This window comes from Aquila chrysaetos, chromosome 4 (assembly GCF_900496995.4).
Source record: "Aquila chrysaetos chrysaetos chromosome 4, bAquChr1.4, whole genome shotgun sequence".
NCBI classification, from domain to species: Eukaryota; Metazoa; Chordata; class Aves; order Accipitriformes; family Accipitridae; genus Aquila; species Aquila chrysaetos.
Window position 1 is genome coordinate 55,107,975 of NC_044007.1, and position 17,791 is coordinate 55,125,765.

At 43.0% G+C, this 17,791-nt stretch overlaps 1 protein-coding gene across 32 annotated transcripts in view; it reads right to left on the reverse strand.

Moving 5' to 3' along the window:
* EPB41L3 (erythrocyte membrane protein band 4.1 like 3) overlaps positions 1-17,791 on the reverse strand; it is a 143,661-nt gene that overhangs the window by 45,865 nt on the left and 80,005 nt on the right. For all 32 annotated transcript variants that reach the window (XM_030011277.1, XM_030011276.1, XM_030011278.2 and 29 more), the window contains one exon: positions 14,675-14,872. In XM_030011277.1, the coding sequence (XP_029867137.1) occupies positions 14,675-14,728 (54 nt within the window). In that variant the 5' untranslated portion in view covers positions 14,729-14,872. The remainder of the gene's footprint in view (positions 1-14,674; positions 14,873-17,791) is intronic.

The following is a 17,791-nucleotide window of genomic DNA, read 5'->3' on the forward strand; positions in this document are numbered from 1 at the left end:
AGAGAAGAGAAGGTCAAGTTACAAATTCATACAGCTCCTCAACCCATCCTAAACCTTTGCTTTCCACCATTTTGGGGTGACAAGTCTAAGGCGATGAAAGACTGACAGTCTGCTAGCTACTGTAGATCACAAGTTAATGCCAAAAATGCCAACCAATTCTCAGCAGTCCAAAAAATGTGAATTAAAAAAAATAAAAAAAAATCAGACTTCATGCTATAAAATACTGGCCCTGTAAATGAAGAGTTTTTCTGAAAGGTAAATATGGCAAGAGTCTCCTCCAGAAATATTCTTAGCTATTTTTCAGGCATGAATGGGATAAAATGAAATGTGCAGATGTGGAAAAAGAGACATTTTGCTTAAGCTTTGCGAAATCAAGACAATAGAAAGAATGCAAAACATAGATTGATGAGTACAAAAGTCCAGGAGAAAAACTTCACGCTTTTCACAGCCTCCTCCCTGCAGCTCTATAAAGGTCAGGGCTCTCGCTCGAAGCTGGAATGGGAATAAACAGCCTCCTGGTCAAGCTCCCAGTGAAAGGAGCCAGCAGCAGCGAACTTGGCAAGCCTGCGCCTGCCAGCAATTCCCACATGCAAGGGAGAGGGGAAGTGGCCTCTCTCCTCGACAGCTTCTCCTCGGTTTTGGAGCTGAGCTTCTCCCTCCTCGGGAGGCCGAAGGCTACGAAAGGCTCTGCCATCCCCTAACTGGCTTTTCCAGAAACAGTCCATGCTCAAACCTCTCCACACCAGCTTCTTCAGCCCATATCCCTCCATCACACCCCCATCCCCTTACAAGATCACCAGACCAAGATAGCACATTGTACATCACTGAGAGTGAGGAGCTAAAAAATTAAGTACTTCCATCTTAGCTCTGCCTGGATAACAAGATTATTATAAAGTCAATTATTCTCACTGGTGAACATTTGGATACCATGGCTGGTATTTCTTAATGCAAAAAAATAGTGAGAAAGTTTTCCTTTATTAATTAAGCCCATAAGCTGTAACTTATGATAAACAAACTTTATTAAAGTGAAAAAACACAAGCCTTTGTTATAGATACATTATCACTTCAGCCACAAAACATGTATTGCACATTAATATAATCACAGATTGGCTGAGGCTCGTGGGCACCTCTGGAGATTGCCTAGTCCACCCCCCTGGCTCAAGCAGGGCCACCTAGAGCAGGTTGCTCAGGATTGTATCCACTTGGGTTTTGAATATGTCCAAGGATGGAGACTCCACAGCCTCCCTAGGCAACCTGTGCCAGTGTTTGACCACCCTCATAGTAAAAACGTTTTTTTTTCCTTCCTTTTAAGTGGCAATTCCTATATTTCACTTTGCACCCCTTGCCTCTTGTCCTGGCAAATGGCTACCACTGAGCACAGTCCAGCTCTGCCTTCTTTACTCCTCCCATCAGATATAAGATCCCCCTGAGCCTTCTCTTCTCCAGGCTGAACAGTCCCAGCTCTCAGCTTTCATCATAAAAGAGATGCTCCAGGCCCTTCATTATCTTTGTGGCCCTTCGCTGGACTCTCTCCAGTGTGTTCATGTCTCCATTGTACTGGGGAGCCCAGAACTGGACCCAGCAATCCAGGAGCTGAGTAGAGGGGAAGGATCACCTCCCTTGACCTGCTGGCAACACTGCCCAGGAGGGCACTGACCTTCTGTGCTGCCAGGGGATATCGTTGACTCTTGTTCACCTTGTTGTCCATCAGGACCCTCAGGTAATAATAAAGCCTATATTGCAGCAATCAAGCTACCAAACCCATATGTTACTGTACTGTCACAAGCAACAAGGAAAATTACATGGGAAATGAGCAACAAACAATTTAATGGAAAGAGGTGACCGCAACTTCCTTGTCTGCACATGCTAGGAAATCTCCAGGAACCCTCTTTGCTATTTAGTGAGATATAGGGAAGAGATCAGGAAGATTTCAAATGTAATGTGCTAGACGGCACTTCCCAAACCAGAAACTAGTTGTGCCAGAGGAAAGTTTATCAGGATCCAGAACTGCCACCTCCAAGAGACAAATTTTGCTTCTGAGCAACAGCGTAGGCTTGGCTGTCCCATGCTGGGAGGCACCATCTCTCAGAAATGTTTCCTTCAAGCTGCTGTGGCTCCAAGTTTGGCAGTCCTGCCCTGCCCCTGAAACGCGACCATTTGCAACCTTCCTGTGGGGCATTTTGGCACCCACCTTGGTGATGCAGGCTGAGCCTCTCTTCTGATGCACCCTCACCCTGAACCACACACCTCCACTTGCTGGGTCACCTCCAACCTACCAGACCAGCCATCTTTCCTAGCTTTATTCCAGCAGAGAAGTGTATGGGCTGAGGACCTGTCACCATTCCAGCTTCTTCCAGACCAAATCCAACCCTCTGCCTGACAGATTTCTCCCTGCAGGGGCAATGCCACACCAGGACTGGTATCTCAGCAAGGCCGAGGAGCCTCTGTTCTCAGAGGGTTTCAAGACATTGGCCAGGCAATGGCACAGCTGGCCTGACCCAGTGCTGGCCACTGTCCTACTCAAATCAGGGGCCTCGCCAGTCCTTCCAACCAGCACAGCTGTCATACTGGGCTCCCCCTGCACCTCCTCAGGTGCTAAGGGGTTAATCATCGTGTACCCGATTAAAGTGTAGAGTTTTAGCCTACTCTCATACTCTATTTTTACTCATGAGCAGATTACCTTCCTCTCACTGATAGGGAACTAGGATGAGGAGCTGAAGAGCAGAAAACAGCCCTCTCAGCTAGAAATGAAAGCTATTGCAACCTCCAAAGTGTCGCATTTTGGAGCGGTTCTATTTTTGCATCTGATGCTGCAGTCTCATGTGGATGCAAAACGCTGAGCAAGGGCTGTCTGCAGCATGCAGGTATGCCCCTCCCCCCCCCGTTTGAAAGCAATTACAAGAAATCACATTCAGATCAAATTTTACAGGCAAGGAAAAAGCCAAAGAGGGAAAGAGTCCCACAGCCAAACAGCTGTAACGGGATTCCTTTTTGCCAGCAATGACCATCATCTCTACTGCGCAGGAACTGCAAGGTCAGGGCACCCCAATGAATTGAAACTTCACCTCCCTTTCTGTTCAGTCAAGGAGCACAGCAAGACGAACAAGTATCACAGCTGTGGACCTGGATTTTAAATGGAAAGAGTTTGCACATATCTTTCTGCACGAATACATATGCAAACACAACACTGCCACTTTCCTCGGAAAAGCTGTCAAGCTGCCAGGGAGCAACGCCACACTAGCACTAGCCTGGCGTTAAAACTCTCTACAATTACTGTAATAACTCTAGTTGGGCATGACCGCTGGAAGGAGGACAAACAGATTAGTAACATGAAATCCCGGTAGGAATAATTGGACTTTAACTGATGTTGAGGTTATCTGGTTCACATTCCTAATTAGCATTTGCACTTTCCAATGGATCTTAACAATGGCACTGTATAAATGTGTGGGCTGGCTCTAGCCTTGCATGCTGTAACATATTTTGGCACACAGCTGTACTAACCTCTTCCTTTCCCCCCGTTCTTTCTGGTGCGGAAGTATTAGCTAATTTTTTCATTTGCCATGTGCATGATGAAAAAGATTCCAATTGTGTCCAGACCACCGATTTTATCTCACTTTACTGTTTCGATTTAAATTGCATTTTGCAAGTTCCTTTGGTCAACACTTTGGTTTCTGCACTGCATGGGCCACCTAGTGGTCTCCTCCATGCAAACGCAAGGGAAACACCCATAAAAGTTAAAATGTATATGACAACAAAGAACTAGCGTACCCAAGGGGAAGCTTCTCCCTCCCCACCTTGCAGCTTCTGCAATTATTCTTGCAACACTAACAAGTGTAAATGATTAACTGCTTGTCAGGAATACTTTGTACTTGCCACAGTGAGCACTCTCTTCCCACAAATTGGCCCAGCTGAGTCTCCGAGTCACTGAATTCCAGGCTCCTGACAACACGCTTTCTCATTCTTTCCTCATGAATTACCCAACTTACACAAAAATTGGCCCAATCCTAGAAAAAAACCCATTACTTGAGCAAATAGTTATTACTTGCAAGCTGAAGTGATCAAGTGTATGCAAGCTTCCAAGATCACTTTTGTATTGAGAACCTCATTTCTGGGGGAGGGATCTGAATGTCACATATATGTCATAATTTAATAGGCATAGGCAAATATGCACATAATTTAATGCACATAATATGTGCACACACAAACATATACAAATCTGTAAGTAATGTTCAGTGTGGTTCCAAATGCAGAGGAGCTGGTGACCACATCACAGCACCTCTTCATCTATGGAGAGTCAATCAGAGGTCCTAAACTCATGCAGTCATTCTGGTAAGGAACGCATTTTTATCTATGAATGAAATAAAAATCTACATACTATGACATTTCCTGTGTTTTTTCTGAATGAATTTGAGCTGGTCAAGATATGAAGGGCTGAACTGAGAAATTCTAGAAGCTAATCATTGCACTTCAGGCCAGAAAATTTCCAGATAGGGAGAATCCGTTTTATGAACAAATCTTGATTAGAACATGAAAAAAAAATAGCATAAAGTTTATTTTTCCCAAGGAAGATAAATGGAAGAAGTCATTCCAAAGAAGTTTAACTTCATTTCACTTCTACACATTCGTAATTTGCGTTTTCAAAGGATTTGCTCTTGTGCTGTTTACACTTCTCCACAGTTTTTCTGCATGGGGAAAAGAAGATGAAGGAGAAAGGTGACAGAAGAGAAAAGAAACCCTGAATTTCTTCAAATCTACCGTTTTGCAACTGAAGTCCCCAGCAGGAAGCTAAGTAGCGAGCATCCAGGAAGAAGAATAGGATGAAGAATCTTTCCTGGAGTGTTAATTGGCAGAAAATCAGCAAGTATAACTTGCAGAATGAGAGCTTTTAAAAGCCTAACATGACTCAACTACTGGAATTTAGGCCCCTACATCCCCTGCTGTGCTTGCTGAAAATGGCACTGGCAGTTCCAGAAACATCAACGTTTAGTTCATCTGGAAGTTCAGTGTGTTGAGAGTGGTGTTCTAGGCATTATACAAAAAATTTTAAAGAAAGTCACTTCTGCTACGCAACAAAAACTTCGCTGAAGTTACCAGTACAACATTGTACACCAAAGACAGCAGTAAGATATACAGAGCGACAAAGCTAACAACAAATACCCCACTCCCCTCTCCCACACAGACAAACATAGAAAAGTTTAAAGATAAAAGAAATTAACTAATCTGGTCTTTTAAATCCAACTATTTTATGTTTCTTAGGGAAAAATCTTAGGTTTGGCATATGCAGAGTATTACAAATGAACATCTATGAGGATGCACGTATCCCTTGGATGGACATAACACTCTCATCCAGTTTGTAAGCAGTTCACCAGCATGTGTAGGAGATACTGAACAAGACCTTTCTGCCAGCTTTTCGGGTAGCAAAAAAAACCCTACAGGCAATGAAAAGAAAAGGTTCAAAGCAAAACACATTCATTTTTTGGTTCTCAAAAGGAAGTACCATTTAATCTTTTACATACTTCAATGGTAAACTGCATTTAGAAATGTCCCAGGTCACAATTCCAAACACAATCTACTGAAAAAACAATTTAGTCAAATGTGGGAAGAACTAAGAAGTAGGCAATTTCAGAAAGCTGTGTTAAAACAACTTCTTTTTTCAATGTAAGTATATTTCATATAAGCAAATGCTTTTCCTGAAAGCTGCACGCCAATACAACCTCTCCAAGTGTTCTATTTCTTTATTAACGTTTTTATGTGTGAACCCGCATATACATCCCAGTACATGACTAATATATTCTAATAGTTTGAAATAAAAACTGCAATAGTGTTTTGCCTATCTCTGCTTTTTAATTTAGAACTCTATCCCAAACTGCTCTGCACATCGAAATGAACGCCACGTAAGAAAACTTCTAGTAGCCTAGAAGGTATTTTGACATACAGTGATGACTGATAATTTTTTTTTTCTCCCATCATGGTAGTAATACAATTTATCAGCTTATTGATAATATTTATTGTAATATAGCACACTGAAATATAGCACCATTCCAGAAAATAACCTTTTCTGACACCTATCTCCTAAGTATTTAATACAAGCATTTAGATAAGTATGTAACACTGTCTATGCTACAGTTACATACCTGCAGCAAGTGTCAATGACATTGTATAACATGACATAGTTTTTATCAGGGGCAACCTTCTTTAATGCCGTTTGAGCTTGCAATCCTAAAAAGCCAGCACTAATCTAAAAAAAACCCAGAGGACTGCTAAATCCCAGTAAGAAGATTGGTGACCTATTCCCGATTCTGGCATCAAACCAAATTAGGGATTTTGCCTTCTACATCAGCAGCAGAGATCGCACCAGCGCTTGCATCATGTGAGCTCTAAGCGTACGGACGTGTGTGCTACACAGTATGCATGCTTAGGAAAAAAGCGGGCACTTTGTTCATGGCAATGCAAAGCAGCAAAAGGGGGCACCTGAGAAATAATACATACTCTGGAGCATGTCGTTATACGTGGAAGCATAACAGCCATGGCTGCACATGCACAACGGCTACAGAAATACCTGTCAAACGTGATGATTAGCAAATGCTTTGGCATCCCAAGTGCATCAACAGAATTCATACTGTAAAAACTGAGATCTGGTAACAGCTCACAAGCACTACCCTCTGATAAAGGAAAAAAATAGTGGATACTATTTCTCAAACAGCAGTCCAATTCTCAGCACACTGATTAGTCTCACACATTTGCTAAATCCTAACCTAAAATAATAAACCTTATTCCACGATTTTGGAGGCTTTTCAACAGAGAAAGTAGCCCCCTTGCTCAGCTTTCTTGAGAACACAGATTGTTTGGACTTGGATTTTAACTAGACGTGCAGTTGATCCATTGGCTTAATGCCTCCTGATTGCCCTATCACCTCCTGCAAGAGTTACTCTGCAGTAACTCAAGTGGGTCTCTTGGGATTCAATATAGCAGTTGAAGCTTTCCAGTGGGGGTTATAAATATTTTCCTTATTCTAACTATACTTGGATGAGCTCAGCAAACACTCATCTCTCCTGTGTAACTGCTAACTATGCACAAGCCTAGCATCGACACAGAAAGGGGGAACCAACTGCTACCTGTAACATAAATAGTTACTGGCATATATCAGCAAAAATCAACCATAAACATTTTGTTTATTTTCAGTTGAAAAAGCTCTACTGTCAACATAGTCCGATTTACAGAGTAATCTTGCCATATGAGTTTAAAAGCCACAGAGCTCTCCCTGACCTACATTGCCAGGCTGGAGTGAAAAAAATAAATAAATTGCACAGAAACCATAGCACAGAAAGACGAGCCTGGAGAAAACAAATGTGGAGGGCTTGACGGAGTCTCACCCTGGTGAGGCCATCAGCAAGGACACTGAGAAGGACAGGACCCCTGGAGCCAAAAGACCTCTATCTGTCTGGGGTAAAAGGAAAGTAAAAGATCATCCTCTCCTGGGCGCTTGCAAACTGGTTAAGCAGCAATGAGCCTTGCAGTACCTGGGTTGGAGCGTGCGTGACCAAACAATTTTTTAAAACTTCACCAGATGGAGAACAAGCTCCTGTTGCCTGGCTTGTATCCCACTGGTGCACAAAAGGGGAGGGAACCAGAGGCAACATTTCACTAGGAAGTTTTTAGCTAATCATTTGTTCCCTGGAAAATGCAATTTCAGGGCAGCTGAAAGTATTTGTCAATGTAGGTTGACCCCTCTCAATTGTTTTCACCATTATGAAAAATGGCTGGCACCTCCTAAGTATCAAAATGAAGATTTTTGTCTGCTAAACCCATCATTTCACTGTCCAAACCACTTTCAGAAACTATTAACAAAAGGCAAGAGATAAGAGAACTAAATGCAGAAAACTATGTGGAGAGGACATGTACAAATATTTTTTTGTTGTTATTTTAAACTTTTTGCATTCATTTTGATTGTGAACATGTCCTCTCCCGTGCCAAAAGGTGGAATTTAAAGCCCAACGTGCTGTTTACTCAGTACAACACCTGAAGGAGTAACTTGGTTTTAATTCTTGGTTCTTCTTCAGTCTCTGTAAAATACTTGCATATTAACTGGAGGAAATACAATAGACCCCAGCTGTCTAATCGCTTAGGTGTGTTTTCCTACCAAGGTTATAAGAGACCTTTTCCCTGAATACCATGCAGCCCCGACATTCCCAGCCGCGAGGAGCTGCGGGAAAGCTGGGGGAGGTGAGCCTCTCCTGGCAAGGAGGAAATGCTCCAGCTCCACAAGTGCCACACCAGCATCCTCCCTCCGCCTTGTGGCATTTCCAAAATGCTTGGCTCAATCTGAAGTGACTTTTTTTAATTTAGATTTCTTTAGCTTCAGTGAAATAATCATCATCATCATCACCAAAAGGGAGCCCAAACATTTTTATTTTTCTTTCAGTTACCAAACTGAAGCAAAAAACCTCTTTCTGCTCAGCCTCACAGTTGATTACTATGAGCTGGACAACATTGGTATTGATTTCCAGACCATTATGCTTTTTGAATTGACAAGTATTTTAACTCATAAAAAGCTGCCTACAGTATTTGGAAAAAGCAAGCCAGAAGAGTTTTGTATTAACTCTATTCAGCTGGAACATATTCAGGCAATACTCAGACTCCTGCTGACATGTGTCAGGTAACATAGACCTTAACTGAATCCCCTGGCTAATCTACGTCAGCCCTAATTAGCGGGTCTGGGGACTGAAAACATTCTGTGTAACAACGACGATGCATCTCAACCCAGTCACATTTACTGAAACACATCCCGGGGAAGGAACAAAAACCTAAAACAAAGCTCTTCATATTAAATTAACTGAAATGTAAGCAACGAGTAGGTCAAAAGGAAAAGACTTATTAAAAAAACTCCCTCTTGCATTCAGTAATCAGTTTCACATGTAAAGCCATTTGCAAGAGACTGTGTGGAATCCATTAAACAATTAAAATGTGCAGGGGGTAACTGAAACTGTATCCTTCAGAAACCAGAGTGCATCTTATTACAGAGGTTTCCTTCTTGACCTTAAAGCCTACCTCAAAACGTATGAGAAATTCAATGTTATTAAACTCCCCGTGCAAAAGCAGTGTGCAGGTCCACACTGAGATGCCTCCAGGGCAAAGGTTTGCTCGGATGCTGCATGGGGACGGTGACAACAGGGCCATGCGGTCTCCTGCTGCCATACAGAAGCACAGAAAGGTTTTTCCTCCAGAGGTAGTCTTGCAAGCCAGGAAAAGAAACACATGCAGCGCTGAAGTCAGCCACCGCTGTCTTTCATTTCTGGCAGTGGTGGCAGAGCAGAAATAAGTCTGCTTGTTCTCTGTTCTTCAAAGCCTGTCCTAAGACCACCTTTAATAACTTGTTTTTTAAAGAAGCATCCATGTACTCTCACTTTTTAACAGGAAAAATAAAAATTCATGTGAAATGCAATACTCCATCCTATTTGAGAATCATTTATTTCATGCCCATTTTGCCTCCAAAAAGGGGTTTCAGCACATATTTGTGTAGGGCAGAAAGGGACCTGTTCACTCCAGTCTGCCTCTGTCCATGTTATAAACATTGGTTTTACATATCTGGAACTAAAACTTCTCACCGTTTCAACTCAGGTATGCTATTCTGAAGTCACCTGAGGACGCAGGGAAACCCATTAAGGAAATGGGCTCTCCAACAGGGAGGAAGTCACCAGAGGTTCATCACAAAGGCGTAGCAGTGGCTACAGCATGGGACACCCAACTACTGCCCAGGTCCCAGTGGCAGCATGACTGAGAAAAAATGGAGGGGAAAAAAGTCCCAAACCGGTCCCCTCCTACCTCAGCTGACCACCACCCACCAAGAAGATGGGATACCCGTAATGCTTTCCAAGACGTCAGCTTTGCATGTGCTCTGCAGCCTATCTGAATCCTACGGCAACTCACCCTGTTTGATGTAGGCCTGCAGAGATGCCACAGACAGGCTGCCATGGAAACATTTGTTTTCATTTACTGGTGTCCAGCACAATAAGAAAGTCAGAGACATGGAGGAACCAAGAGAGAGTATAAATTACCAATGGGCTCAGACAGCTAAGCCTTTGAAAAATGAAATGTTCCAGTTTTCTGATCTCACTTTGCAATTAATAGCATGTATATGTTTAGAGCAGAAACAATGAAGGCAAATTCTAACCTGTTTTAGAAAGACACTTCAAATTAGGCTGCATGTAAGGGAGAAGATGAGAGTTGGTTCCACTTGCATCTTTTAATTAAAATGCAGTAGTCTTGATAACAGAAAATTGAGATGGGGCAGAGAGGGAAGAGGAAGGAAATAAATCTTAGAAATAGCATAAATGTACTACAGCACTTGAAAACCCCTACTTAAAGTGGGAAGAACCCAGAAATAAGTTATTTCTGCTTGTTTTCTTGTATCTTAGGAAAAACCTGAACTAGTGTGTTCACTGTCTTTTTTAAGGTTATCTGAAATCAATTTGCAGTCTTGGATCTTGCTTTATCTTTGGTTCTCCAAACCAACAAATGCAAAGTGTAGGTCAGAGCTCACTTAACAGAGAAGTCTTCAGCACCCTCTCTACAGTACAGTTTTGGCCCCAACTGTGGGCTTGGCCGCTTTTGACAAAGAGTATTTCTGATCCCAATGCTGGCTGGGAGAGCGCAATGAAGAGCACAAGGAGAACCACTTCCAGCAGGGATGGACATCTATGTGGAAATCACTGCTCAGTATCCCTCTGAGCAGGCTGTGTTGACTCCTGTGACCGAGCACCCATTAGAAACCTCCAACTTCTTCATGACATGGGAGAACCACGTAGCCACCCTGAGGCTGTTTTTCTTTGACAAAGTACCAGGGACAATGTCAGCATTCAGCAAATACTTCTGCTCCAAAAGCCAACAGCTGTCCCTGGACAGACAAAGCACCATTAGGTGGCCATCCCACCTCTGAAAGGGAACACCCTTCTTAAATAAGCCTGCCACTACCATCTGTAGGCTCCCAGATGAGAGAGGCAGTGGGGGTACAGGTGGTAATGCTTCTGGTTTATGGTTTTGGAGGAGGATGAATTAACAGGTTGGGTTACCTACTTAACCTGGTTTTGGCTTGTGATGTCTTACTGCATGAAAGACTTTCTGGGTCAGGATGGATACAGCACACAGGCAGTAACACCGTGGGGCCTCAGGAGAAAGCTTTTACCTGGCATTTGCTTAAGCTTCTTTCACTGAATGGATACCACATTGGATGAACCACTGTTAACCTCAGCTTTGAGGTTACCTTCACATTTTCCCATGTAGATATATCTCACACAATATGAAAAACTCCTGGTGTCGCAAATGCAAAGTACTGAACGTGAGAGAGACTGAAAGATACAGCAGCAGGCAGTGAAGACGCTCAGCATTAAATATGGAATAAGAAAGAGGGGCTTTTGAAACAAAGGACACCAAGGGGATAATGGATTAAGCAAACCTGCCTCAGAAGCATCTCAATCTGTGACTACATGCAATTTCGGCTGTCAGGTCGTTAACTGGATGAACACATAATTGATAAGCTGTAGGTTGTGCTCTACTTGAGAGCAATAAGCTCCTTTAAATTATATTAATATTTAACATATATAAAAGCATTTGTCATTTGCAAAGCACTCTATAGAATAACTGATGGATTCTATAATGATCCCCAACTCCCAGACTAGGGAATGCAATTCTAGAGGGATAAATATCTGGCCAATGTCCAAAACATTCACTGACAGAGCTATTATTCTAGCTCAGAATTAGGTTTCTAAGTTTATGGTCCTTCTAGATCACACTGCTTTGTAGCCTTCAGTGGGTAGAAGCACAACACAGACAGAGCTGGAAGACAGGAGCTAACAACATAGGATGACATTTCTGACTCACATCCACCAACTGTCACATCCCTACCCTGGGCTACCATCCACACTGAAAGATGCATTCAAGTGGGTTAAACACAAGGAATGAAAATATTAAATATTTGATAGCCATGTGTTGTCCTCCTCTCTCCCCCTTCTCTTCAGGAATTAATCTTGGGGAATTTACTGACCTCCATAATTTGTTAGGTCTTTCAGTATACTTTATTTATATATATATATATATATTCTCCCCCCCCCCCCCCCCCCAGTTTAAAGGGATACAGTAAGTTCACTTGAGAGTGATCCTTAAAATGTGATAGCATTTTTCTGAAATGTGACAGATTATTTCTTATGCTGCAGCACTGAGCTTCTGTGAAACAGCCACAGAACTTTGTTGTTATGCAAAATTACCATAGCAGAACTTCACCTTCAGCCTCCTACATGGTTTCCTGAGACGTCTCCTGAGACAGACCCTCAGTCTCCCTGCCCTACTAACTCCCTTTGTATATACTTTTTCTCCCTGGGAGAAAAAGCATAGTGAAAGTCACATAATTTCTCTCGACTGGACACAGCATCCTTTTGCTGTAGCTGAACTTTATGCACTTGGAAAGTAGACTCCCCTGGGGATCTACCAAGTGTTCCCACGGGCCAGAGTGGGCTGTGCCAGAGAGGTACCTGCAGTTGCATCCTCAATACACACAGTATGCTGACAATACCACCTAGGAAGGATGCAAAGTCTGGATCGTCCATTTAAGGTATGTAAATGCATGCATCACCCCAGTTGCACTTGTTCCCTGAAACATTTGTGCCTTCTAAACTGCTCCCTGAAATATTTGTGCCTCCCAACTAACTTCTGTTTCAATGCACCCTATGGTCTGCTCATTGTCATAGCTTTGTCATTTAAGGATTCATCCTTTTAGGAGCTCTATTCTCATCAATATTACATTCTGCCTAGTAAGTCTAACCATCTTAGAAGCAGATAAAGTGATTATTGATGACAGTCAAGACAACTTCAAAATATTTCAGCAGTGTAAGTAGAAAAAATGCATACAAAATTTATATTGGACGTTTTTCAAGAGCTATTCAGAACTTGCAAAGTGGAGAAATCTGATGAGCAATAAAACATGATGGCTTTTATATGCTAGCAATTTGACACTTCAACAGAGTCAAAAGTTTAGTGAAAAAGTGAAACTTCCTAAAAGTATTATTCACAGCGTTTTTTTGCATAAGTGGAAGTCTAACATAACAAGTCACCCCTTCTGCTCCATCTTACATTCTCATGAAGTTCAGCCTGCTAGACAAGATTTCCATAGAAATCCTATTTGGTAAAATTTGCTTGACTGAATTGCAAAAAGTGACTCACATTTTACAGCCAAGTGGCAAAAGCTGAAACGAGCTTGACTCTTTCCATCAAAGCCAGCATTAGTCATTCTTCCAGCTTAATGGTTCGCATGCTATTCTTGACAGACAAAACTGGGGCCGCAGGTCAAGAAATGACAATTTAATAGTCACAAAGTATGTGGCCAGATAGCTATTGCTAGTCTGAAGGAAACAACACAGGCTTGGCCAGTGAAACTAAAAGATACCTGACAGCATGACTGCTAAGTTGCTGTAAGAGTAATAAAATCACAGCTCCTGTGTTAGCATAGAAAAATTTGGCCCAAACTGTAAAGCCGTGGTTAAATAAACATCATAAAGGTCCTCCTCACCTGCCACTCTCCAGAGGGCTTAAAACAAGAGTGGCTGGAGGATGCAAGGGCCAAGTGCAATCTGACTGTGAAGACAACAGGATTTGGCTCCCAGTTAGATACTGCTTTCCTCTGTCCTCTCTCCTTCTTCATGTTCTTGCAGGTTCCTCTTTCAAGCCTGCAGACTCCCACCTCTACCTTTATATTCTTCTGTCCTCCCCAGGTGGCTTTTCTTCGCCGCTGCATCCTGTGGTTGCCTGAGGGAGGACTGGTTTTGCTGAGCCCTCCAACACACATCCTTCCCCTTCTGGCCGCTGCTTGCAGCCTCCTGACCTAAAGCAGGCCCGGGACAGACTGGTCCACTGCCGAAAGACCACCTTGGTGACACGGCTGGAAAGGCTGAATTGAGAAATGGGTCCACTCTGAGATGCTGAATTCGCTCATGCCCTGCTTCTCCATGGCCTTCCAGAGTTGAAGGCAAGGCAACCTCTTAGCATGGCTCTGCCCACAGGCACAGACCGGTTCCTAAGTGACAGTGCAGCAAAGACCATCCCTCCTAAAAGTAGGCTCCTGGCAGGGAAGGCAAGTTTCCTTACAGAAAACCACCAGCAACTTTCTGCCAGTAACATTCAGACCCAGTTATGATTCACAGACATCGTGGAGAAGCTCACAAAACTCACCACTATCACTGCTATTTGCTCCTGACATTTCCCCTGCCTCCTCTGGGTGTCTCTCATGGCCCCGCTAATCTCATGAGGGTCAGAATTACTGTTTGGACAGTGATTCAATAAGAGTCTTGACTCAGCAGAGTACCAAGGAAAAGAGAAGCCCTATGGGATCAAATCCTTCTTTTGTTTATGGGCCTTGCTGCCCATAATTTATTTTCTGCATTCTGTTGTGGCATGTGCTGACATAAAATTAATCCAAAGTCTCTGGCTGTTCCAGGGACTGCTCACAATCCCTCATCCAGCTCAAATCTGTGCAACACTTTTAACCTCCAGAGAAAACAACAGAAGCATCTCTGTGCTTGGCATTGGTGAAATATCAGGCCATTCATTCTTTTGCTTAAATTACAAATCTAATTTCAACCATTTTCCTCCAGACAGGATGCAAAAAACAAGACAAAAAGCAATTTACCTCTACTTCACAGGCATATTCCGATCCATCCAGGAGTGTCACTTTGCACTGCATATTTTTCGGTTTCTTGACGATCTTTAGAGGAGACTTGGAAAGTTTGCTAGATGATGATTTTTGAGACAGCTTGTCGTCCTCTAGCTGCTGGTATTCCAGCTGTTTTGCACTCGCAGCAGCAAACTCCTGTTCTTTGTCTGTGGGCTGTAAAGAGAAAGAAAGATACTTTTTGAAGGGAGATGAACCAATCACGCCATGCAAAACACTATGCACCCTGCACCCAAGCATTTAAGTGACCCTAGTGTGGGGCTTGTATGAGAAAGCCCCTGATGCAGGACAGAGTCTTCCTTACCTATCGAAAAGATTTCCCGTATTGCCCATATTCCTCCCAGCCCTCTCTTCTCACTTCAAAAGGTACAGAGTACCTGTGGAGGAGGGACATGCATGAACATACTTTAGGCTTCTACTTTTTTCCATAGGTACAAAAACCCTCTTGGACTTCTTAGACCTGTTTTTTTGGTCTGCTGGAAATGCTGAGTAATTGGTAAACATTGCAATGAACAGATATTCCTACAGTTTGTTGATATTACTTTTAAGCCCTGTACCTATTAAATCATATGATGCTTCTGTGGTGTCACATGGAACAGGAAAAGACCATCAGGTTTGCACTAATTTCGCTGTCAGTGAGAAAACAGTCCCCTGAATAAGGGCACAGATCCACTGTGACAGTGTGAATTCGCAGGGGGATGCTGACATGCCTGGGAGAGTGAAAGGCTCCCCAAGTGCCTGAGCAAAAGGGTTAAACAAACAGGATGGAACTGAGGGGCCAAACAACTTTTATGTGCAGCTGGCTGGCTAATGGATGGTAAGTACAGTTTGAGAGGCTGAATTTTGCTCTCTGCAGATGCCCAATAAGTCCCTCAAGCTGGCAAGAAACAGGTGCTATTTGAAAGACAAATATACTGCAGGGAAAAGGGGCAAGAAGAAACAACTTTGGTTACTTTTGCATGGGTTTATCCAAGGGTCAGACCATTTGAAGAGTTACTGTGATGCAGCCCAGCCCCTGGTCCTCTCCATGGCACTAGATGAAACCAGAACAGCTCTACAGCATTTCACCCTTCCTAGCAACAGCACTGGGCCACAGTCATTACCTTTCTCATCAGTTATGCCCCCGATAGTGTCCAAACAAAACCACAACAGGACTTCAGTAATTCCTAAGCTAAATTTTAAGTCAAATAAGATAAAAATAACACCTTTCTGTTATCTCACTACAAGTTAAAAAAAAAACAAACCTGTTTTGGCTCTGAACAATTTCAGTGTAATAACCAAAAAGCATTGCTGGAAATGTATCGTAAATTAATCCTCCAAGTCTGTTTCCATTCATTGTATATAATAAACCTTCATGAGAATGAAGCAAATCCATCCAAAGGCTTTAATCTGCTTTGAGACTAGAACAACCTTGTGTCCTATAACCAGCAACAACAACATACCACTAAATCACAGGGAACTTTCCCCAAAAGACTCCACACAAACAAGCCATAAGCTAGCCCTCTGCCTTTGGGTGAATGGGGCAAAAGAGGAATTTGGAATCATCTCTGCTACCAACAGCGCCAGCTCCTACCAAAGCCCCAGCAACCTGCGAAGAGGCAACTGCAAAGAGGTGAGGCAAGACCCACGCTCCTCCTTTCCCTGAGAGAGAGGACACAGAAAAGGTCTCCTGGGCTTCCCTGGGTGGGGAGACTAGAAGAAAGTGGGGCTAGCAAGACAAAAAAGCAACACAAAAGCTGCTTTCAAAATCCACCTCAGCCCCTGAGTCGTGGATGTTCTTCCCCAGGAGCAGCCCAGCACCAGCCGGCTCTTCCCCCATCTAGCTCCAGCACTGGAGGACTTTCTCCTTCCAGCACTTGGACACCAGCTCTGTGTCTGGATCTCAAGGTCCTCACATACCTTGAAGGCTGGTAGGAGATGAAGGCACAGCATATGTCAGTGGATTAGCCCTTCAGTGAGCACTTAACGCTCACCGTAGCTGTGACAAATGGGGAGAGTCGCCCCCAGGCTCACAGCAAGGCTTGAGGCCAGCTACCCCTCTACCACAACCACGGCCAGCCGGCAAGTTGTTCAACCTACTGCACCGAGAGAAAAACAAGACTGAAGATGTCTCCTCCTAGGGCCCCTGTGAAGAGCTGCGCTGCTGCTGATGGGCAGAGGGACTCTTTGATGATTTCCATGCGTTTTGTTAAAGAAATCTACCAGGGAAAGTGCACATGCACATGTGGAGGTGGCAGAAGTGGAAGAAATAAACTCTCATTGCCAGTGGCTCATTAGATTTCCCATGTGAAAGTTAAGACGCTGCCCCAAGAAAAAGCAACCAACAAAAAAAACCCCAGAGGCATGGAATTAATCTTTTTAAAGAAAACAGGAAAGCTGCTTAAGAGGAAAGCCCACAACAAGGGCACCCAGCAGCCATTTAAATTTTAGAAGGATCTTCAGCCTACGAAAACATTCTATGAATCCTTACGGATTGGTGATTATTTTCCTTCACACAAAGACACCTGGTAACTCAAGACTACAGCAGAAATGTGCTTAATTATAATTTTTTTTTTTTAAATGGTATTGAGGTTATTTTGTTAAGGTTCCTGTCTACATTAAGATCAGGGGAATGTGTCTAGGTTAAAGTAATACAAAAGATTTTCTCTCGTTTGTCTAGAGAACAAAACATGCCAAGAACTATTAGAGAAGATCCGTCAAACTATGCTGACATGTTCAGGCATTGAGGTACTTTCAGACTGTATTAAGTCTCTTTTTCCTAAAGAAACATGACATCCCGGTATCTAGGGGGAAAAAAAAAAAGAAAAGGCCAGTGAAAAACCCATGTACTCAGTGAATTATTTTGAACTCTGCAAGCATAGTTGCATTTTCTCCTAAATTCTTCCCCAAGATACCTCTGTGCTGTATTTCTCCAGTATTTTCAGTGTCACGGACTCAATTCTAGTGCACCACAAGTTGCTTCAGAGTTTGTGGTTTTTGAACATAAGCTGTCTCATCTCTATCTACATTACTGTACCTTACTATGACACAGTATGTTCAAGCCCTTCTGAAGGTAGATCCCCCTCTTGAAGCGAG